The sequence below is a fragment of the Zonotrichia albicollis genome, chromosome 27 (assembly GCF_047830755.1).
Source record: "Zonotrichia albicollis isolate bZonAlb1 chromosome 27, bZonAlb1.hap1, whole genome shotgun sequence".
Classification (NCBI taxonomy): domain Eukaryota; kingdom Metazoa; phylum Chordata; class Aves; order Passeriformes; family Passerellidae; genus Zonotrichia; species Zonotrichia albicollis.
This window is the reverse complement of record NC_133845.1, coordinates 6,160,573-6,184,487: the sequence shown is the minus strand read 5'-3', so window position 1 is coordinate 6,184,487 and position 23,915 is coordinate 6,160,573. Positions and strand designations below refer to the sequence as shown.

At 49.3% G+C, this 23,915-nt stretch overlaps 1 protein-coding gene across 6 annotated transcripts; it reads right to left on the bottom strand.

The window, feature by feature from the left end:
• Positions 1–863: 863 nt before the first annotated feature.
• On the bottom strand, positions 864–23,709 carry MSANTD2 (Myb/SANT DNA binding domain containing 2). Of its 6 annotated transcripts, XM_026797946.2 has the most exons (6): positions 14,324–14,584; positions 12,941–13,023; positions 12,282–12,327; positions 11,423–11,681; positions 9,327–9,387; positions 864–2,845 (listed from the first exon to the last, which is right to left on the bottom strand). In XM_026797946.2, exons 3-6 carry the CDS (start codon positions 12,291–12,293, stop codon positions 1,993–1,995), a joined length of 1,185 nt encoding a protein of 394 aa, XP_026653747.2. In that variant the 5' UTR covers positions 12,294–12,327; positions 12,941–13,023; positions 14,324–14,584; the 3' UTR covers positions 864–1,992. The 6 variants fall into 6 exon arrangements, 5 of the variants coding, with proteins under 5 accessions (XP_026653747.2, XP_026653750.2, XP_074415768.1 ...); XM_026797949.2 differs by having other exon boundaries at positions 12,941–14,584; XM_074559667.1 differs by lacking the exons at positions 12,282–12,327; positions 12,941–13,023; positions 14,324–14,584 and adding an exon at positions 23,147–23,687.
• Positions 23,710–23,915: the final 206 nt, after the last annotated feature.

Genomic DNA, 23,915 nt, shown 5'->3' with positions numbered 1-23,915 from the left:
AAGGGGGGTGCGGCGTGGCACCGCGATGTCAAATGTCACCCCCACATGGGGAGCGCGGGGACCCCAAACCCGCCCCATTCTCATCCCTCCCACGCCAGCAGGGCGGAACATCCCGTTCTGCATCCCTCACACTCATCCAACACTCCCCGGCCTTCAGATAAACGCATCGATCCTGAAAAATAAACAATATTCAAAAAAAGGGCAATTTTGAGTACCTAGTTCTCGGAGCCTCGGGTGGATCCTGCCCGGCTCAGCCAGGGTTATCCCGGTCCTCGATCCGAGCAGGGTCAGACCTCGAAGCCCCAGCAGAGATTAGACACTGGCGGAGGAGGAGGAGGCGGCGGGGGCAGAATTAATCCCTCCTCGCCCTCGCCGTAAATCCAGCCTGGCCTCCGGCACTGCAGGATCCCGGCAGCAAGGAGGCTTTGGGGATCGACCTGGCTTGATCCCACCGGGACCCCACCTCTCCCTGACAGCATCCTCAGCCTCTGCTGCACCCCACGCTCCCAGCTCAGCAGCTTTGGGGCAACTCACCTCGTTCTCCCTCTGTCTGAAGGCTGAGAGTGGGGAGAGTGCATTGGTGACCCACTGGTGACCTGCTCCCCTTCCTCACTCCACATCTCAGGGCTCAAAGGTGATGCCAACTTCCAGATGGGCACTGACCCTCACTTCTTTCAAGGCTTCTGGGAACCTCTGCAGGGAAAGCAACGGCTCTGGCCGTGCTCACCCCTCATTAAAAACAATTTAGCAATTCCTCCAACAATGACCCCAGGAGCAAAGCCCTGATGGGAAAATCCACAGAGAAGAGCTGGGCACCTCCCCAAGCTGCCCCAGAGAAGGAGAAGGATGTGTGGAAAGCTCTGTACGTGTTTGTTTGATTTTATTAGGACCGACACATTCATCGTATGTCACAACGTCACCGATGGATGAGCTCCAGGAAATAAAACCCAGCGGCCCCGGCGCGGGGCTGGAGCAGGAACACGCTGAAAAGGCATAAATGCGTCCTCCCCCACCCCCCTCCCTCTCCCTCCCCCTCCCCACCTTCCCCTTCTCACAGCTTTGATTGTATCCATAAGCAATGGGTCGACAACAAAACAAATAAAAATAATCATTGTTTTTTCCCAGCTGCCAAGTTGTTCTCACAGAGAGTTATGGAACTCGATTGAAAGGAAAAAAAAAAAAAAAAAAAAAGAACAGGAAAAAAGGAAACCGAAAGGAGAAGAAGACAAAAAAAGGGTAAAAAGTGAAAATAGAAATAATAAAAATAAAAGAAGCGAAAGAAAAAAAAAAACAAAGGAAAATTATACAGAAATTTAAAAAACAAACAAAAAAGACAAGACAAAAAGAAGATAAAAAAAGAAAAAAGAGGAATAGAGAGAAAAAGAAGAGAAAAAGGAGAGAAAATAAGAGGAAAAAAAAGATTAAAAAAAGACAGTAAAGAGAAAAATAGGGAAAAAATAGTGAGGAAAAAATAAAGAAAAAATAAAAAAGCCAGGAATTATTTTAATGTTATAAAAATAAAATAAAATAAAATAAAAGCAGATATGGCAACGCTACTAAGGATGTGGAATACGTCACAGAACCCAAAGTCTTTGCAGGCAACACTGTTTGGAGAGAGGAGAACACTCGATGGTGAAAAAAGTGAAGTCCTAAATTATATACAAGGTATCTAAGGGTGACTTTGAAAAACAGTCCCGGGCTGGGAGTTGGGTTTTCCCTCGCCGTTATCTATTGCTTATTGAGTCAGATCCAGAGGAACACTTCGAGACGGATGCATCCAAATGAGACACCGTGGGATAAGGGAAGCCCAGGCCCTCGGGGCGGTGTGGAGGCGCCGTGTGCACTGTCCCGTGTGTGGAATGTACCGAGGCCGCCCCCGGGCCGGGCGCTGCCAGCCCCGCACAGGGGAGGCCGAAACGTCTCCGAGCCCCGGGGGATCCCAGTGAGATGGAAAACGGGGCGCTAAGCCCTGATCCTTATGAAGGACGAGACTCAGTTGTTAAATTTTAAGGGGTACCCGATGGCTTTTTCCAGGCACTCTACCAAAGAGCCGGCAGACAGAAAATCCCTCTCCACTTCCACAAATTTGATGTAGATGGATTTGGGTGAGACGCCGGGCTCTACGACGCAGTTCTGAGATAAAAAGGCGTTGATCCCGACCCAATCTTTGCTGAAGGTTTTGGTGTTTGCCTGGAAGTGTAAAAACAGGCACTGCTGGAGAGTCCGGACCTCGGCGATGCCGAGGTAACAGTAGATAATCCGGGCGGATTCCATATCCACCCGGAGGGAGGCCTGTGGGGAGGGCACCTCCAGCTCCCCTGGAGTCTCATTGCCGGGGTCGGGCGCCCGGTGCTCGGCCAGAGGGGAGGGGAGCTTCTCGTGGCACTCCTCATATCCAATGGCGTACAGGCCGGGGCTTTTTGGGATCCCTCCTGGTAATAAATACTGCACCACGTTCCCTCCAGTGGGCTTGGAGTGAGCGATGGGAATCCAGTCGATCTCCATGTGCAGCTCCAAGCATCGAGCTTCGCTGATGGTGATCTCCAGGAATTTGTAATAAACATTTTTCCAGTTCATTTTCTGTACTCGGGTCATGATCACCCGACCCTCGGGTTTCTCCGAGTTGAAATATTCCCGGAGCCGCTTGCCCAGGGGCACCTGGGAGCTGATCTCGGCGTAGTGGTAACGGATATCCTCCTTCCAGCGGGTGTTGTAGCCAATGCCAAAAATGGCCAGTTTGTTGGAAAGGTGGAGCCTGGAGAAGTCCGTCCAGCTCTGAAACAGCTCCCACTTCAACTGGACCGACTCCAAGATTTGCATAATGTTCTGCATGACGTCACGCTTCCTGCAAATGAAGAAATGGAGAGAAGGATGAAGGCATCAGAGCTGAAAGCTATCCCAGGGAATGCACCAACATTCAGAAAACATTAATCCCCATCAGCTTTCTTGCCTGACTTTTCTTACTACTACATTTCTGAGGCAGTTTATAGGTTGTAAACAATGTCCTGATGAAGGAATTTTAAATTAGTCTTGACAAAACAAAAACAAACCCAACCCCAACTCCTCTCGATATCAAAGCATCTTCAGGGAAGCATGTATCTGGCACTGCTGAATAAACACACTTAACTACTGGGTCATTCCTTACAATCCTGGGCTTCTCTCGGCACATGGTTCATGAGCTGCATCCCAAACTCACAACTGCCACTCAAAACACTTCTGCCTCGTTGTTATCCCCAAATTAATGCCAGCAAATGGGACTGTAACTGTAAAAACCCCAATGGGAGCATGAAGCCACTCCCAAGGGCTCTGCCCCAGTGCTGGGGGGGAAGCACAGCTCAGGGGACCAAGCCCCTGGAGCAGAAGAGGCTCCCAGACACAACCCAGATGCCGTGGGATGGACACTGGCAATCCCCCCAGACAGCCAATTAAGAAATCCCCACGCTCCCAAAAATGTGTTTTCACTCCCAGCAGCAAGGTTTCAGAGAGGGGTTTACATCAGGAGAGAGCATCTGTGTGCACCTGCAGCGAGCTGGAACAGCTTCCTCCAGGATAAATGAGATCATTAGGGTGTAATTAGCTGGTAGGGAGAACTCCTAATTTGGGAAGTTATTGTCCTATAATGAAAGCTGTAGAAGATAATGCAACTCGTTTGCTAACAGAGAAACCTCTCTTGGTCCAACAAATGGGATGTAAAAGATCTTTCCATGCAGCTCTCCTGCCTTTATCCATTGTGCCACATCTGAAAAACTGAACTGTGTAGACCTCTGCACTCCCAGGAGGATTTTTTTCTCCTTCCACATCCCACCAGGAGGACATACTGTACCAGGTGACACAGGTCTTGTGCAGGGCACACACAGATTTCCCTGCTCCTGCAGGTTCCTCGAGATCCCTTGAACTGCCTAAAACCAGCCCTTCCCAACAGCTTCCCAGTGGGGTCCAGCACCAGGCTGGTGAGGGACAGGAGGCCTCTAAGAGCAGATACAACACCCCACAAGCAAGGCTGACCCTGGCAGGTGCATTCCTGCCCAATCAAAAATAAAAATATCATCTGGGGGGATGAGGTCTTTTTCCATCATAAAGTATGTAAGGGTTCAAAGAAAACTGGACTGGGAGCTGCAGAGCTTTTCTGTGGTGCTGGAGAGGCCCCACTTTAGAGCCTTTCATCCCAAAAAACCTTTTACAGGTCAAACTACAAGGCACGTGATTCTGGCAAGGCTCCCCAACCGCTGGGTGTCCTGCAGGTGATGGAGGCCTCTGGGTTTGGGACACAGAGCTCTGGTTTGACATCTGATGCTTGGTGCACATCACCTGCAAACCTCACCTGTGCTGCCCAAACCCTGCCAAGCGTTTCTGAGCATCCAGGTTGGGGCAGCTCCCTCCTCACAGTGACACCAGCGCCACATCCATCACCACCTCATCGACCTCACCTGCCTTGTGCCACCAACCATGTCAGAAGTTCCCTGAGAAGACCTTCAAAGGCATTTTGGGAAGTACATTTCCACCACAACTGAGTGTAACTGAGTTTCTAGAGCACTGAGGAGGGACAGGCTGGACAAGCAGAGCCCAGGGGTTCTTAAAAACATTGATTCCATCAGCACTGAAGTTCTGTTTCTTACTGCAAGTTATTCCTGAGTCAGTTCCACTAGCCAGCAGCAACAGAGAGAAATCTCAGACAAGAAGAATACATGTTTACCCCAAATCCATTTCCATTTACTCAAACACTGTGGCAAAAGTCATTTAAAGCTTCCCTGATGCTTTGCCATGCTTGGAAAATATCATTTTGAGGCTTCTGGAAGTGCAAGTTTACCTTCTGGGCACAAGGGGGTAGGACAGGCAAGGGGACAGGGCAGTGCTGGAGCACAGCTCAGTGTCTCAGCACTGGCACACACAATCCACTCCTGACAGCAGCTCAGCTCCAGTTATTCCCTTCCCAAAGCAAAGACAGGAGAGCACGGCGTGGGCAGGTTTTCATTCAACAGCTGAGGAGCAGAGTGAGGAATGAAAGCAAAGCCCCCACCTTTATTAAGTGCACTATAAATACTCTGCTTGGTTTAGCTCGGCACAACCCAGACCCAGCTCGGCTGCATTAGTCACTGCAACTGCTCCTGCAGGGATGGGAATCACTGCATGGGAGCTGAGCTGCAGCAGCAGACTGAGAAGGGCTTTCCACAAGGAACTCACTGCTTCCAACAGAGGAGAACAGGGGAAAATGAATTTTAAGTAGCTTTGCTTCTCAGGTTTAGCATCTTCTCACTTTTGCCAGGACCTAACTTGGCTGAGCTTTGCATTTCCAGGATCTTGACAACTTAGCCAAGCAAAGGTATCATCAGCAGTAAAAATTACTATTATTTAATTATTTATTAATGTAATTTTCATTAATTCATCAATTTAAAATTATTTATTAAACATGTACTTATGTATTTGCTTTATTTGTATTGTTAATATTATAAATTTTTTAGGAGGACAATGGGAGCAGAGCAGAGGGTTTAACCTGTTGTGTGTCAGGACAATCTCACTTTTCAGCTGCAGAAGGTGCCCTAGAGCTGGATTTTCCCTCACCATCAAACCATCCCCTCCCTGCTGGAGTCTGGGACCTGCCTTTCTTCCTCCTTGGAAGCTTTTGCAATTCAAATGAGGAAAGACTTGAGACAAGAGTAGGCGCAAATTTGTTCTGAGGCAGACTTCAAAGGGCCCAGAGCAGCTGCTTGCAGAGAAGATCCACGAGCTTTCTCTAGCTCATCTTCCCAAAGCCAGCAGTGAAATCAAACCACTTCTCAAAGTCTCTAAGTGCTATTTCACTTTTCAAAGCAGTTTATTTGGAGACAACAGCCAAGGGCAGGCAACAGCAGGGCTGACATGGGGAAGGAGCATCCCGCTGGAGGATGGGCCATGGACACAGGTTACCCACTGCCCTTTGCTCCCATGCTGTCAGAAATAAACTGAAACATGGAATCCCTGTGTGTCACAGACTCAGAACACTTTGGCCTGCAAGGGACCTAAACAGCTCATCTTGTTCCCATCCCTGCCATCAACAGGGACACCTTCCACCAGTCCAGGTTGATCCAAGCCCTGCCCAGCCTGGCCTTGGGCACTGCCAGGGATCCAGGGTGGGCACCCTGTGCCAGGGCCTGCCCACCCTCACAGGGAGCAATTCCCAATATCCCATCCATCCCTGCCCTCTGGCAGTGGGAGCCATTCCCTGTGTCCTGTCCCTCCATCCCTTGTCCCCAGTCCCTCTCCAGCTCTCCTGGAGCCCCTTCAGGCCCTGCAAGGAGCTCTGAGCTCTCCCTGGAGCTTTCTTCAGATGAACACTCCCAGCTCTCCCAGGCTGGCTCCAGAGCAGAGGGGCTCTGGCCTTTGCAGCACCTTTCCCTGGCCCCCTAGAGGAGCCCATGGCTCTCTCTGTGTCACTTGGAGGCACAGTGCCTGAGTGGGGGCAGCTGTGCTGTCCCACATTGCTGGGAATTCAGAGCAGATGGGGTATCTGCCCTCAGACACCCAGGCAGGTGGTACACCTGCTGTAACTAACAGCTATCCAGAGGATGCTCACTAAATCCCTAAAGCTGCAATTGGCCCTTTTTCCTCCCAGATTTATAACTCACTTTTCCCCAACCCTTTCAGTGTTTTGGGGCTGTGTGACACCTTATCTTCATCCAGCCCTCCTTCACCCATAAAAATAACCACTGGTTATATTCATTAATTGGTACTTGGGGAACCTGGTCCAGACATTCCCTATCCCTTTCTCCTTTGCTCACATCCATTCCCACAGCACTTGAGTAATGGCAAAAAGTTCCTGTTATGAGCACAAGCAAACTGCACCAACATGAATCCAGCACTGCCCAGGGCAGGGAGTTCCCACAGCCATCAGTGAGCTGGGTCCTTGGGGATCTGAGGAGAGAAGGAGACACCAGTGCTGGGGTTTAAACAGCTCTTGGCTCTCACACAAACCTGCACTGGCACCTGCAGCAACGTGCTCGCCTTCCCTGAGCTCCTGCTCCATGGCTGAGGGGCAGCCTGGGATCCAGAGGGATCGGGACAAGCTCAGTCAGTGGCCTTGGGGAATCTCATGAGGTTGAACAAGGCCAAGGGCAGGTGCTGCACCTGGGCCAGGGCAACCCCCAGGATCATCCAGGCTGGGGATGGAGGGATGGAGAGCAGCTCTGGGAGAAGCCCTTGGGGTGCAGGTGGGGGAGAGCTGGACAGGCCCTGGCCCAGAACCCCCCTGTGCTGGGCTGATCCCCAGCCTGGGCAGCAGGGCAGGGGGGGATTCTGCCCCTCTGCCCCCAGGTGAGACCCCACCTGCAGAGCTGCCCCCAGCTCGGGGCTCCCAGCACAGGGAGGAGCTGGAGCTGCTGCAGGAGCCCAGAGGAGGCCACGGAGATGCTGCAAGGGCTGGAGCCCCTCTGCTCTGGAGCCAGCCTGGGAGAGATGGGGGTGTTTATCTGGAGAGGAGAAGGCTCTGAGGAAAACTGAAGAGGGACTGGGGACAAGGGATGGGGGGACAGGACACAGGGAATGGCTCCCACTGCCAGAGGGCAGGGCTGGATGGGATATTGGGAATTGGGAATTGTTCCCTGTGAGGGTGGGCAGGCCCTGGCACAGGGTGCCCACCCTGGATCCCTGGCAGTGCCAAGGCCTGGGGCAATCTGGGACAGTGGGAGGTGTCCCTGCCATGGCAGAGGGTTGGAATAGGATGAGCTTTAAGGTCCCTTCCAACTCAAACCATTCTAGAATTCTGTTTCTCTATGTCCAAAAGCACACCACAAGTTTCTCCAGGATTTGAATGATTTCTGGAAACAATTTCTGCTGAAAATCTGCCCTTGACCAAGAAGGCAGATGAACTTGACTTTGAAGTAGGCTATCTGCATTTCAAAATGCCGTGCAAGGAGGTGAAAGAGTTTGACAACTATTTATCTACTGTGGCTTTTAGATGAAATTTTATTTTTTTAAGATAATAAATAAATACCCAGCTTATCTTTGTATCAGCTGTGCATCTTCTGACTGCTTTTAACCTACTGAGTCAGAGTTTACAAGTTCCTTCTCCTCACAGACAAGGGGAAAAGCAGCTTTTAGCAAATCTGTGCATTGGAAAATGCTCTGTGCTTCCACTCTGCACGTAGGATAAGTTTATCACTGGCATGCTTCACAAAATGCCCCAGAGTTCAGAGACTCCACTGCATTTTAGAGGGAATTTGTGGGGAAAAATGAACATAAAACTTTAAAAGGTCTCATTTACCAAAATCTAATTCAGCTGTTCATGCACACATTAAAACTTGGAAGAGAAGATTCATGTGGTCCAAGCCTTCACCTCAGAAAATTCAGGATTATTTACAGCACGAAGAAACTGTTCAAAGTGGCAGCAACAAAGTTTATACTGAAAAAAGCTATTTTTCTCCAGGTTGCCCCTAAGTTGCTAAAATGAATTTGCTCCAAGTGAAGAAAAAAGTCACCTTTGGCTATGTGAATATCCACCTGAAGTGAGGAGTCTGATGAAGCCACACCACTGCCATGGAAGCTTCTTGTTAATTATTTTTCTTTTAAAATTAGTTTTATTTTCTTAAGTTATTTTAAATTTATATTTCTCTTTTTACTTATTTATATTTATGTTAATTTTTTTCGAGATTTTTTTTTTAATTGAGTTACAGTACAAAGCCTCTGCTCTATATGACTCATCAGGGATGTTCTGTTGCTGTTCCCAGTGCTGGTGACCTCCTACCCTACAGCAGCTGATTTTCTACCATAATAACACTAAAACCAGTGGTGTGGGAGCTCCTGTGAGGAATTCCAAAGGATCTGTGGGCCTGGGCTCACTCCCACTGCAGACAGACCCACAAAGCTGCCCTGGGCACAGTAAATACAGCACAATTCCTTTCATTTTTGGGAATGCTCTGTGTTATTGTTGGAGAGGCAAAGCAGAGTCAAAGCATTCAAAAGGCTCCAGTGTTTGCTAGATTAAACCCAGCCAAAAGGTTACCAGGAAGGGCTGGAAAGTTATAAAAATGAAAGTCAGAGACTCCCAAGCTTTGGCACACTCTTCCAGCAAGGAAGGGAGCTGCTCTTGTGGATTCTATCCATGCTTTAAGTCCTCACATCCATGCAGTGAGTCTTGTTTTATTTTCTGAATGGCAAAGCCAAGGAGAAACAGAGTTGTGAAGCTCTTCAGCTGTTCTGAGGTAATAGGAATAATGCATAAAGCAGATTCAACTGTATGAATAGTCTTGCACAATGTATTTATAATTATAAACAGAAGTTTCAAATATCCTCTCCTCCTGCACATTATCCCCAGGGAAATACATTCCAGGGTAAAACATTCATAAATTACTTACTGCGTGTCTTCTGAAGATTCCTGTTTTATCTTTAATGTTCTTTTCGTGGTAGGCATTTCATCTGAAAGGTAAAATTCCAACACATAATTAGATTTTAAATAATGTTCTTAGGGCTTTTTTTTTTTTTTTTAAGAGCTTGAAATTAAATAAAAAATAACTCTGAGTTGCTTCCTAAGCCAGGCAGTCTGCTGGAGTTCTACATGAGACAGCTCCAGCTCCTACACCCTCTGTAATTGATTGAGTTTTTCTTTAACTTGGAAAAGATATGGTCATTTAGGTTTTGAGAGAGATTCAGATCTTTTCACGGACAAGGCTCCAGTCCCATCCATTAAATCACACATTGACAGAATTGCAAACTACATTGTTTCAAGGAAAAAAAAAAAAGAAAAAAAAGAAAAAGCAATTCTGCTTCTAATGGCACATTTCAAGAGGAAGCAGCAGCAGAACTGCATCTGTGTTCAATTCAGAGCTTTGTGCCAAGTGCTTTGCTCACAACTCCTGAGCGTGAAGGGCATCATCAGCCCCAGCCCACCAAATGTCCCCAAACTGGTGACAAACCAGGAGATCCCAGCTTGACTCACCACAACAAGCCACAGCAGACAGAATTAGCCATCATTTCCATACGTTTTGTAACGTTTTTCTTCTCCCCACTGTTTCTCTCCCACATATTTCTGACTTTTAAATCCCCCAGGGAAGGAGTCTGAGGAACTGGAATGTGGTTAACAGGCAACTTGCAAATTTTAACATTAAACTGAGATCTCAGGCTCTTCCAAAGCATCCTGACTCACCAGTCCCCCAAACACAGATGTGTACAGACACCCAACTGCATCTCCCTCTTTCATCCCATCCAGTAAATGGGGAAAAACAGCCTTTACACAATTCACCTTCATCTCCAGTGCATCTGATCAATTCAAAAGCTCCTGCTGTGAAAAAACCCTGCTCAGGGTAAGGGAGGAACACACACCAATAAAAGCAGTAGCTTGAGAGAAATGTGCCTCAGGAAACCCACTTCTTCCCAGAACTGCTCAGATTGGAGTGTGTTTGCTATCAGGGATGTGGTACCCTGATCTGTTTAACAATGATCAAAAAGCCATGAGCAACAATTAAGCCTCCAAATTAATTTAAAAATTGACTTTTAGGCAGAGATTTTTAGGCAATAATTCAGGAAGAAAAGCATGTGGAAGTTTGGTTTAGGTCTCAAACATCAAGTGTGAGCTTAGTTGCTATTTTTTCATTTTAAATAGGCCACACCTCAGGATATAAATATATTGACATATTTAATATCAATACATCAAGGTAAATAAGGAAGAGCAACATTTTTTACAGTTGTTGGTGTTACCAACAGCAGGCTGAAGCCTTGTTCACAATTGAAGCAAATGGTGTTTGAATGGTAACACCCAGGTACCACTGAAAGGGAAAATATCTCCTGAATCTCAAGAGGGAAAATAAAACTGGAAGTGAAAGGACAGACAGGGAAAGTGTCACCTCTGCTGTTTCTGGGCAAACAGCCCTTCTTTCTTCCAGTCCTGATCCATGGTTTGCTTTTGATTAAGTGAGGAATTTCTGTCCCTTGTCTCCCCAAGGATGTGTTTAGCACAGTGTGTCACAGACATCTTTTATGAAAAATCCTTTCCTTAGGATTTTTTCTCCTGAGAAGCTGAGAGGCCTCAGGAACAAAATGGAAACAATGATTATCTGCTGCTGTGGAATGTAACAGGTGCATCTGGGATTGGTCCATGTTGGTTGTTTCTAATTAATGGCCAATCACAGTCCAGCTGTCCAGACTATCTCAGTCAGCCACAAACCTTTGTTATCATTCTTTCTTTTTCTATTCTTAGCCAGCCTTCTGATGAAATCCTTTCTTCTATTCTTTTGGTATAGTTTTAATAAAATACATATCATAAAATAATAAATCAGCCTTCTGAAACATGGAGTCAACATTCTCATCTCTTCCCTCATCCCCAGAGCCCTGAGAACACGGCCACACACCGTGAGCACATTCTGAGAGGTGAAAGCTGGCACAGATGTGTGTGCCAGACCCCCAGGAGCACAGGTGAAGCCCAGGGAGGCAGAAGTGCCAAGATGGGATTTCTTACCCAGCTCCTGCTCGCCGGTCTGGTAGCAGTGAAGATCCTGGCTGTGGTTTCCCCAGTCCTCCTGAGAGTATTCCTCCATGGTGCTGCCATCTGACTCCAGCTCCTGGTACAGACCACTGCTGTTGATGAGGACGGGCTGGCAGGGCTGGGAGTCCCATCCTCCCTGCCCAAACACCTGCTCCAGCTGCTCAAAGGTGTAGCTGCTTTTCCTCTTGCCCACGCCGTGCTCCTTGACGCGGCTGTAGCACCTGCGGAGGGTCTGAGAGAGAGAGGCGGCTCAGTCAGGGCTGTGGGGCTGCACCAGCACACAGGCACTCACACACACTCACACAGGCACAGTTTAGGGCTTTGGGGGTTATTTCTGTTGGTCATATTTGCCCCACGTTGATGAGCAATGCTCCCAAATTAATGTACACCCACCAGGAAGCATCAGATAGATCCAACATTCCCGCTTAGCGTTAACATCCATGACACAGGACAAGTTGTGTAGCAGCTACAGATTCCTCAGATTTAACTTGGGTAATTTATTCTCTTTCTTGCTTAAAAAAAAAAAAAAAAAATAAATCCCCAGATCTCCTATGGATGCAGGGGAAAAAAAATAAAATAAAAATACCAAGAGCCCCCCAGTCAGAGACACCAATCAGCCAGGAAAATGCACACCTACTACGAGGAGGAGAAAGCAGAGCTGGTGTTGTGCCCACAGCTTGGAGAGGGGAAAGCAGGGAGGAGAGAGAAAGGAAAACAGAAAGATTTCCCCCAAAAGCAAAGACAGTCCAACCTTCCTTACTCTGGTAAGAAGACACAAGGTACAAAATGGATATGCCTAAGCTATTCAGCTAGGAAAATATTTATTACTTACATAGTTTTGCATTCCTTACTAACTCACTCTGTCTCTTGTGAAGCTGCTGAAATTTAAAAGAGGTCAAATCAATAATGCTCCCAGTTCTCAGACTTTGATATCAAGCATCAAGTAAGTAACAGCACTGAAGTGGCTTGGTAAGAGCTGGGGCAGAACCTCCCACAGATGCCAAAGCCTCACCCAGTTCTGGTGATCCTTTGCCACCCCACACCAAGGGCTAAGCCATTCTCTGCTGCTGGATAAGCCTATGGTTCCATCCATGTTTTCCCCCTAATCTGGAGCAAAACACAACAACTTGGGGGTAAAAAAACTAAAGCTTTCTACACAACCCTCAGTGTGGTTTTAATTCTACCACTGCTCTGATTTTGAAAGACAATTATATGCCCCAGGCTTTCTGGGTCTTGGGTGTTTTTTCAGATAGGTAAACTGCTAGAAAACATTAATTTTTTAAAAATTAAATTTATCAGATTGCTGAGGCTCTGACTTGAATGGCAAAGCTGTCTCCAGAAATCAAGAGAGGCATTAATTTGGGAAGGACTAGTCCTGCTCCCTTGCTTTCTGCAGGAGGACTGTAATGGACACATCATTACAAAAACTATTTGATTTTTTTTTTCCCCCAAAGAAAGGAACTTTTAAAACTCCAGAAAGCTGGAACCTACCTAATGCTCCTCACACACTGGTTTAACAGCATCAGCAGCAAAGGGATACATTTCTAACCAGTTTCCTCCTGAGATTCAGAGCCCTGGGGGCAGAAGCAAAACCGCTAAGCAGCAAGTCAGTATTACCCTGCTGTTTTAAACAAAAACACACGAAAACAAGACAAAATAAAAAAATAACCCATATAAACACACAGGCAACAACAGGCATGAGTTATTCCACGGTTTAAGGTGGAACCCTTCCCACTTTTGCCATAACTACCTCAGGATAAACAGATAGATCCTCTTTGGATGGACACCAGCACATTTGAATTTCTGTCTGTGAGCAGGGTGGAAAACAACCTGCTGTGCAATCTAGCACCAAAACCCAGCCTAGAAACCTGCTGGTATCTGCTGGTGCAAGGAGGGATCCCTAGGCTGGGGTATAGATACATTTGATTGTTAGAATTCACCTTTCTTACTCCAATTTCTCTCTGTTCAGCTCAAATCTCACTGACCAATAAGGGCAAAGTCATTTCACTCCCATAACTCTAAAATCCACCCAAGATAGATTTTTTAAAATATATTTCCCAGGCCCCAGTTCTTGTACCTGTGCCAGCTTATCCATAGGAGTTAAACATGGATTTAGAGCCTCCAGCTGAATTTATTAGCAGCCTTCAAGTGAAAGGAAATGTTTCCAAAGCATCCCTACGCCTGGCCAAGGCCTCTGGGGATGCCCCACACCCTCAGCCACTCTATTTTCACACCCTATTTTCAGCATGTGCTTCAAACATCTCTCCCCACCAATGGGGTTAAGGAGGATCCCATACTAGGTTGTAGCCTGGTAGTAATTAATTATTTCAGTCAGGCTGCAATCTGGTTTATTTTACTATCAAAATAATTTAGCAGCAAGGCAATGCAGACAAGTAGAAAAACTAAAGGGAGCAACACAGGAAAGGGGATGAAAATAAATGAGCAATAGTGTGACTGCTCATGATTGATACTTTTGGGGGTACTGCCCAGATTCTCGCCTGGCTGTGTCCCCTCTGCTTCTGCAAGCAGATAACCTCAAATTTGAGGGAAATCATCTCAAATATAGGGATTTCCAAACAGCAAAGGGCCTGTGGCTAAGCAGCTGGTGGCTCTTTGGTCTTGTGTGCTGGAGAATCAAGATTCCTGCTAGCTCTTTCTTCTTGGAGGCTCACCCAGCAGGCAGTTCCTATAACTTCTGATGTTCCCTCCAAATACCACGAGTCAGTAAATCCACAAGTTTCTCTTCTTCAGAGCCTGGTAAGACCTAAATAATTGCTCAGACCTCAGGAAACCTGGACATTTTATAACCCTCAACCTTTCTCTCACCATTTCATTCTGCCCTCCAAGAGCTAAGATCTGGTTTTTCTTACGCACCTCCTCTACTCCTCCCGGTGTCCAGCTCAACTCCTGCTCCGTGGCTCCTGAAGTGCACACACACAGATTGATACAGATACAGAAAGCAGGAAATGTAGGACAAGGAACTGAAAACAGACCTGATCACTGCCCAGTGACTGCTCAGACTGGAAGAGACCGAGGCTTTTGCTTATTGTTCTGCAACACTGCCTGCAACACGAACACACATTATCCCCACTTAATTTATCATCAGGAAAACCAAAGGAGGAGACAGTCACAAAGCCCATTGGGGGTTTTCTCACCATTTCTAACTCACGAGTCCTCATCTCTACAAGTGAAGCCACCGAAGAACCTGGAGCTCTGCAGGAACTGCAGGATGAGGATGAGAAAAACCTTTAGGAAGGCTGCAGACATGGTCCTCCTCCCAGCACAAAAATAAGATGAGGGAGGACCAGACCACAGCAAGCTTTTTATATATAACCTGAGGTTGTTCAACGTGGAATGCCAGATCCCTGATCTGAGACAGGCTCTTACTCAGGGGGAAGCTATGGGCTCTGCAGAGCAGTTTGGTGGCCTGTGGCTGTGTCCACATTTTAAGTTGATTAATTTACAGCAACCTAAAGGGGTCCAGAGCACCACCTAGCACAACACTCAGCTCCAAAGAAGCTCTTTTACTTAAAGCAGAGGAGTTCTCAGCTTTATATCCCAAATAAAGAACAGCAGTGCCAAACAGCTCCCTCCCTCATCACGCCAGGATACTCACAGGAAACACAAGGTGAAACTACACTGGGACAAAAGAAACAGCTTTTGAAGCCTGGAGTGGTTGTAAGGGGCAGTGAAAGGTCTCAAAGCCTCCATGTTTAAGCTCCTGGGAGCAGAAGGTAACAAATCTGTGCAGTAACTTCAGCTCATGAACTTTTAGGTTAAAAGCTATGTGCAAGGCAGGAGAACACAAGACTTACATGGGGCATTGCCTCAACAATGCCTCAAAAATTGCCTCAACCCATTTCTGTGGTTTATCAAAAATAAAATGCGAAGAGCAGCACCTCAAACTCCTGGGAGAGCCACACCCCACTGCAGGAAGGCAGCTGATGACACCAATGCATCTCCAGCATTCCAAACAGGAATATCCCTCTGCAGAATGTGAGGCCCCAAGAGCTCAGGGTCAGTCCCAGGAGCTGCCACAGCCCAGTCTGCAAAGGCTCTGGCCCCACAGCTGGCTGCACATCTGCACTGTCCCCAAGCACAGCACTGGGACACGGTGGCTGCCACAGTGAATCACTCTCTATGGCAAACAGCAAGGCCTTGGCTGTGTCCTGATTTACCCAAACACTTCCTGAAGGATTTGCCTCAGAGAAAAAGTGATGGGAATGCCCTCACATGAGGGGAGAAGGGTTGGGGGTAAATACAGACAAGCTGATTGTCTTAATTGAGGTAAGCACAAAGCTCTCTTTGGACCATGAAGAAGCCAAGTCACCCTGACAGACACAGGGAGGGGAATATCAGTCGAGGCAGGGCAGATTCAAGTTTTTGTTAGGGAGACCTGAAACTGAACAAAAACTCCCAGCCACCACTGCCAGTTGCTAAATCACAATTAAATGTAACACAAAAGAAACTCTTCTTGCCTGGACAGGAATTATTTACAGAAGCTGCACAGCCCATTGCAGAGGTCAGCCCCCACAGACAGGACTTTGCCAAGAGGGAATGAAGCTGGGGTTTAACAGGCTGTGTCCCATCAGGGTGAGGACAGCAGTGACATGTGGGGCTGTGGGCCCAAATCCACAACCTGGCAAGATGCTCCACTGCTGGCTGCTATCAGAATGCTCAGGAGGATGCTCAGACCCTCAGCAGGGATTTGCTGCTGTTTGAGCCAGACTCCAGCACTGCCTGCAGGAAGGCTGCCAGCTGGGCACCTCTGGCTCTCAATGCTCCTGCTTTTCTTAAACCAGAACTGGATGAAAAGAATAGGAATGAACCTGTTCAAGCTTGAGAAGGCAGAGAAGCACAACCAGAGCCACCAAGCCAAGGACTTTGTAGAGTTTGGATGTAGTGGGTGGTGCTCCAGACAGAGCTCAGCTTGCAGAGATCACAGAATATCCTGAGTTATAGGGGGGACCCACCAGGATCATCCAGTCCAGCTCCTGCCCTGCCCAGACACCCCAACAATCCCACCCTGTGTCTCAGGGTGTTGCCCAAATGCTCCTGGAGCTCTTGCAGGGTCAGTGCCATGACCATTCCCTGGGAAGCCTGTGCAGGTACCCAACCACCCTGTGGGGAAAGAACCTTTTCCTGATATCCACCCTAAATGGATGAGATGCCTGAGTGAGCTCCAACCTGCCCTGGCATGGCCTGTTCCAACATTACTGACTTTGGAGCAATGAAAGCCACACCTAAGGTCACCTTTCCTTTGGAAACAAGCTCATTCCAAAAATCAAACTTGAAGTTGCTGCATCTTTGTGATCAGGACAAACACCATTACACCACTCACAAAACCAGACCTTTAAGGAAAACCCAAACTGCAGCAGGCTGGATGAAAAGAGGTCTGAGATTATTCAAGAAACCACATCTGTGCAAGCCTTGAGAGATCACAGACTCAAATCCTGCTGGCCCTCAAGTGAATGGAGAGACCACAAGCCCATCCAGCAGAGGAAGAGCAGCACAAATCATTCCATGGGTGGGAGGGAAAACCCTCCTGTCCAAAATGAGCTTCACTGAAGGGCAGAAAGCACCAGCATGGGCAGCACCACAAGGGAAATGGCTTGAGTCATTCACAACCCTAAAAACAGCTCACATCCAACAGTGTCCCAGCTGTGGGTGACCTGAGGTCTCTGTGAAAATGTTAACAAGGAGACCAATCCCTAAATCCGTGGGAAAGCTGGAACTGAAATACCAAAAGTCACTCAAACCCCAATTTTCACCACCAGTGGTGCAAGGTTTGGTAACAGGTGAGACCACAGCACCCAGAAAGCTTTGTCTGCTTGGCCCCCAAATTGACACACTCAGCAAGAGGAGGTGAGCAGGAATCTGCCCCTGTGACAGCACTTGAAGCACAGTGAGGATTTTTAACATCTTCCCAAGTCTTCCATGGTCAGAGAGCACTACAGGAGAAAATTGTGTGTGCCCAGTCTAGGATTTAATGTTCCCAAATCTCCCTAAATGAGATTTAATGCTCAAGTTTTGCCAATCTGTCCTCCTGCAATGAGTTTCTGACCCATCAGCTGTTTCTGTCTCAACAAGACAACCTCCCAGCTCCCTCTGGGAATCATTCTGCACCCATGGAACGAGCAGTGAATGGCCCAGGTACACCTGAATGATCAGACCAGAGTAGAAGCCAGTAGAAGCCACTGGATTGTAAAGACACCAGTCCTGCATGTGCAATTCAAGCCAGATTCTTACCAGCACAACAGCTCTCTGCAGATACCCCAGCTGAGAGCAAATCCAAGAGTGTTCATTCCACAGGACACTCACGTCCCAGAAATGCTCCTCTGCCACAGCCCCACAAAGGATTGAAACCATTCAATCTGAAGGGTTCATTTTTTCCTGCTGTAAATGGCAACAAAAAGTTGCTCCCACCTACCAGAGCACATGAGATCCTCCAGTGAGCAGCTGGGCTGCTGGGAGGGATTCAAGGAATGGCAGCCTGGAAAAGCCAGCACATCTGAATCTATGTAAGCCAAGGGAAGAAGGGGAGGTAACCTGAACACCAACACACATCACAGCCCAGGGAGATAACGGGATGGGGAGCTGGGAGTGAGATAAACTCAAGATAAAGACACCACATTGAGAAGATATAGAAACCCAGAATCATGGAATTGGGGTGGAAGTGACCCTAAAGCTCATCCTGCTCCAACCCTCTGCCATGGCAGGGACTCCTTCCACCATCCCAGGCTGCTCCAAGCCCTGCCCAGCCTGGCCTTGGACACTTTTAGGGATGGGGCAGCCACAGCTGCTCAGGACAGCCCATGCCAGGGCCTCAGCAGCCTCACAGGAAGAATTGTTTCCCAATATCCCATCTCTCCCTGCCCTGTCACTGGGAAGACATTCCCACTGGCTCTGCCTTGTAGAAAGTTCCTCTCCATCCTTGTCAGCTCAAATCAAAGGCAAAGCTGCTTTGAAGGTGGATGCTTGCCATGAAATGCACCCAGGCTCCATCACTGGACATTTCTGAATCCTCTCATGTCCAGCAGCTCACAGCAAGCATTCCTTCTGCTGGAGCAGCTTTTCCTGCCTTAAAAACAACTCCATGCAAGGTTTACACGTTGTTTGCATCACAGAGCAGCTAAAACCACAGCCCCCTTACAAACAAGCCCCACCATCATGGTGTTTGTGTTGCCTAAAGCAAGAAATACCAACAGCTGGTAGTCAGGTGTGATTTTCCATCCCTTCCCATTTCATGTGGGTTTGTGGCACTCCCATCTTTCTGAAGCACTCAACCAGCATCTTCAAGGTATTTCTTTTCCTTTTGAGAGACAAATTACTTTTGTGGACAACCACAACCCAACCAAAACCTCCAGTCACCCATCTGGGAAGAAGAGGAAGTTGTTACACACACAAAAAACCTCAAAAACAGCAGAACTGCATTGGCAGTGACGCTTGGGAATTCCTGCAGTCAGGAGTTAAGAAGTTGGAACTGCTTCTCTTGGAATCAATGGGTTGGCATTGACTCTGGGAAAGGCAAAACAAAAGCAGAACTCACATTTCTGCAGTAGCTGAAGAAATGGCATTCTAAAAATGCCCTGAAATTAGTTTGACCAGCAGCTTCTGAGAAGGGATTTGTCTCTGCTGGGGAAAGGCTCTCCAGGCAGAGGATTTCCACCCTGAAATGCTCTCTCAGCCCAAGTGAGCCCTGTGCCATCAGCAGGATGAGTCTGACCCACCTTCCATCCAGATGCAAGCAAGAGCAGCAGAAAATCTCCCATGGGTTTAAAAAAAAGCCTAAAATCTGGTATTGAAGAACAACTAGAGCCCATTATTTCCAGAACATTCCTTTAAAACAAACCAAGCCTTTACTGCCTGAAAACATCCCTTGACTCCCACTCTGCTGTGCCTTCCCAGAGCATCCCAATGGAAGAGGATGGAGTGATGGAGTTCCACACACTGATGGAACATGTTCCATGTACCCTGTGACCTCCAAACTGTGTGGCCTTCACACAACTCATTTCCTCATGTTTAAATCCCCAGCAAACCTCCTGCTCCTCAGTGGAAGCATCACCCAGTGCAGGGCACAGGATCCCAGCAAGGTTTGGCCAAATATTCCATCACCTGCCTTAAAATCCCAGCTCTAAAGTCAAACCTGAAAACAAACAGCTCTGCATGTGCTGCTGTGGGAAGGTGATGGGTTTCAGGATAGAAAACCAGGCAAAATCCTTGCTCAGGAACACAGGGAACAGGAAAGGGCTGGATGGAAAGAGCAGAACAAGCAAGGATTAAGGACAGAACGTGATTTGAAGGGGTGAGGATGCTATGGAACACAAGACAGCTTTTCTAGGAATGCAACAGGCAGAAATCAAGATGTTCCATTCTTCCTGCAGCTCCCAACTGCAGAGCTACCCAAGCCACAAATCTCAGAGGCACCAAGTCAGACTCAAGGTCTCTTTCCAAAGGAAAAGCTGCTGGAACATTTATATGTGAATCCCTAAATTTGAAATGTCAAAATGGTCCCTAAATTTGAAACAGACCCTCCCAGAGTGGCTCCAACCTGCCAGCAGCCTCTGATGTGCAGAAAAGCAGATGCAGATGGTGAGAGACAGACAAAAATCTGCACTGGGACCTTTCTGCACACCCTGTTTGAATTAAGAGAGAATGCACCCATGCCATACAAGTGGAAAACTCTCTGCTCACAAGCTGATTTGTTCCTTTCCAGCTCAACTGGGCTGCTGAGACTCAAGGTTTGGTGTGTCCAGGGAATGCAGGTGTTCCCAAGGAAAGCAGTATGGCACCCTTATCTAAATTGATTTAAAAACCAGCTGATCCTGGAATGTTTGAAGCACCATTTATTATCCAGCAGCAAAGCCTTGAGCTCTGTCCCTTGATGGGCATTAAGTATCCTACAAAATCCTGGAAACACAGAATATTTAGGGTAATAAATGGGACAATGCAGCTCCTTCATCATCTCCCCAGTCCTGTTTTCAGAGTGGAGGATTCCAAGGTGCCTGTGCCCTCCTCTTGTTCCTGCAGCAATGACAATTCCTGCTCCATCCCAGAGGAATCCATGCATGACCCCTCCACATCCAGGAGTGACTTCTGTTTGTGGTGGACCATGGAAATGCCAAGCAGCCAATCCTGCCTGGAATCCTACAAAAACTGGGACTTTAGGCTTGGCAACAGCTCCCACAACTACTATCTCAATAATCCCTGGAACAAGGGAAATTCTTGACACCCAGGAGAGCTCCCAGCTCCCAACAAGGGCTCATTTCCCAGCAATTCCAGCCCAAAACCCACTGAAAGCACAAAGAAAAGCCACATTGCTGCTGCTGCAGGACTGTGCTGAGGAAGGGCCTCACTGTGGGGTCCAGGATGTGCAAAGTTTGGGTGGATGGTGCCAGAGACAGCAGCAGCATTCCTGCAGCTGCTCCTGCCCCGCACATGGCCTGAGGAGAGGCCAGGCTGTGCCCAGGAGCACTCATGGATGGAACACAGAGTGCTGAAGGAGAGCCCAGCCTGATGTCCTGCAATCTAGAAACATCTAACAGGTCTGTCAGGAGCTGCTCTTGGTGATAAATATCAGCCTTGAGCTCTTTCTCTGCTGTTTGATGGGTGATTTCTTCCAAGCTTGAGTATTTCAGGGGCAAAGATGTGTTCAAGCCTCACCTCTGAAGGGAAAGTGGGAGAACCCTCAGCTGCAAGGAGTCCCAAAATCAGCTCCATCCAAACCCAGAGAGCCAGTTCTGGGCTGCTCTGACAGTGAGGTGACACCTCACAAGCTGCCAGCACACCCCAAAACTGGGGCTGGGAGCCTCAACAGCACTGACTCCAACCACAGCCCAAAACCACTGCACAAAGCCAGAGCACCTCCAGGAACTTTTCCATCATGCAGCCGCCTCTGGCAAAGCTCACAAAGAGCTGATTCAAGCAACAAACACCTTGAGAGCCACCAGGAAAATTCACAAATTACCAGGTTGGAAGAGACCTTCAAGATCATGGAGTCCAACCCAGCCCCAACATCCCAACTCAACCCTGGCACCCAGTGTCACATCCAGGCTTTGTTAAACACACCCAGGGATGGGGACTCCAACACCTTCCTGGGCAGAACATTCCAGAACTTTATCACTCTTGCTGTAAAAGCTTTTTCCTGCTATCCAACCTGTGTTTCCCTCATGCAGCTCAAGGCTGTGTGCTCTGGTTGTGTCAGAGGGACTCCAAGAGGCTTTGCAGAGCAGCAACTTTCCTCTCCAAAAATATTTGGGTATGTTCAAGGGAAAAAGGTGCCTGAGCAGCAAATACACAGACGTGAGGGAAATACATCCCTGAAATACATCCAGAACCCAAAATTTCTATAGAAAGTGGGTTTGCTTTGAGTATCTATTTCCAGGACAGGCTGCTCCAATCAACAGGGATCAAAGTAGAAATCTCTCACTCTCAGACACTCCTGATGCTGCAGCGTCCCTAATTCCATGTATTTTGCAAGTTAAAGGCAGCCCACCTGAACAGCCCCAGCAGGTGTTTTTAAGGGATGGGAAGAGCGAGAAACAACCAGTCCCCTGAGCCCCAGCAATAACAACACATTTATTTCTCATTCCATTTGAATTGGCTGCAGGACCCAATGGGTCAGGAAAGGAGAAATAAGCCCAGAGGGAGACCAGAGTGTGTAAATCATCCTCCCAGACATCATCCACATTTACAAACCCAAGCCCCACAGCCATTTCCACATCATCCAGTGTCTCCTCTCTGTACAAGCAGGATGGACAAAGGAGCTGCTCCCAAAGCAGGAACCAAACCCAGCCCTTTTCTCCAGGGAATGATGGAAGTGGAAAGGTCCCTCTGGAGAACACAGCTCATGGGGCTGTTTATCAGTTACTTAAGAGGTCTGTGAAGCCACAGAATGTCCCTGTTGAGCCATCAGACTCCACAAAACAACTCCACAGCAAAGGGCAGAGCCAAGAGTGCACGAGCAACCAGAACCACCCCTTGTTGCTGGGGGAACTGGGAGCTCTTTTCCCAAGGGGGGCACGGGGAGCAGCCAGGGCCAGCCCCTCATGGCCAGAGGATGCTGGGGGACCCAGGAGGGGACAGAGCCAAGCACAGCACCCACAGCACTTGGGGCCAAAGGAGGACACCCAGGGCAAAGATCCTGCTGGGGCTGTGGGACACAAACAACTGGGATGCTGTGTCCCTCCCCACTCAGCACCACGGGATGCTGCCACAGCCACCCACAGGAGAGGAGCTGAACCCCTGGGGAGCAGTGCCCGTGTCCAAAAGGTGCTGCTGGAGGATACAGGGACAAGGGAGGGACCCGGACGACGAGGCAGCCAGGAGACACCACTGGAATCAGGGGAACCAGGGAATGGGACACCGGCAGGCAGGGCAAGGGCTGGGCTCAGTGGTGGGGAGAACCTCCAGAAAACTGCAGCACGGAGACCCCGAGAGGCCCAGCCCTGGGGACACGGTGCCCCCAAATCCAGGGCCAAAGGAGAGACTGACACCCGGAGCCAGCGCCAGAGGATGCTCAGGACAGATCCCGAGGGACTGAACCGCCGGGACGCGGTGTCCCCGGAGCAGAGAACGCTCAGGAGCGCAGCTCTGCAGGGAAGTGATCCCGGAGCTCACCCAACCTGCGGCGGGCACAGGCACCCCCGGGCCACCCTCCCGTCCCGTCCCGGGCCGCGCCGCCGCCCCCCGGGGTACCTTGATGCGCTCCCGGCACTGGGACGGGGTGCGCTCGTAGCCCAGCTCGGCCAGGGCGCGGGAGACGCGCTCGTACATGGCGGGCCCGGGCGCTTTGCTGCCGAACACGGTGCCCGCTCCCTCCAGCTGCTGGTACCGCGCCTCCACCAGCCGCTCGTTGCCCCACACGGCGATCAGCGCATTGGTCTCCGCCGGCGTCCAGGACATCCCGCGGCAAGCGGCGGCCGCGGCGGCGGCGGCGGCGCCACCGGGCGAGAAGGAGACGGAGGGCGAGGCCCCGCCGCGGGCGCCCAGCGCGGCCCCGCCGGCCGCCGGCCCCGCGCCCAGCGGGGAGGCGCCGCTGGGCGTGGAGGGGTCGGACAGGCTGGGGTTGCCGTCGCTGAGCGCGCCCGGTGAGCCCGGCGACAGCACCTCCATCTTGGGGACGCGGAGCGGTGGCTCGGCCGGTGGGAGCTGCGAGGAGCCGCAGGGCGCCGCCATGATGGGGGTGCGCACCGAGCGGGCGGAAGTGACGCGCCGTTGGGGGAGGAACTTCCTGCGCACCGAGGAGGGGCGGTGCCAGAGGAGGCGGGACTGTGACGCGAAGGGGGGCGGGGCCATAACAATGATAGTGGCTGGCGGGTGGGGGCGTGGTTCCGATGAAGGGGCGTGGTCAAAGGCGGGTATGGGCGGGGCACGGGCGCAGTGGGCGCGGTTATAAAATGGGCGGGCACGCTGTTTGTGTGGTGAGTGGGCGTGGTCGGTGAGTGGGCGTGGCGCAGCCTCAGCG

Bases quoted from the DNA above. Each gene is read 5' to 3' on its own strand.
- MSANTD2 (XM_074559667.1), bottom strand. From the start codon at position 23,626: ATGGCGGCGCCCTGCGGCTCCTCGCAGCTCCCACCGGCCGAGCCACCG. The intron at 11,682-23,146 runs GTACCCCGGGGG...TCTCTCTCTCAG, and splicing joins AGTGCCGGGAGCGCATCAAG to ACCCTCCGCAGGTGCTACAG. The intron at 9,388-11,422 runs GTAAGAAATCCC...TTTACCTTTCAG, and splicing joins GACCGGCGAGCAGGAGCTGG to ATGAAATGCCTACCACGAAA.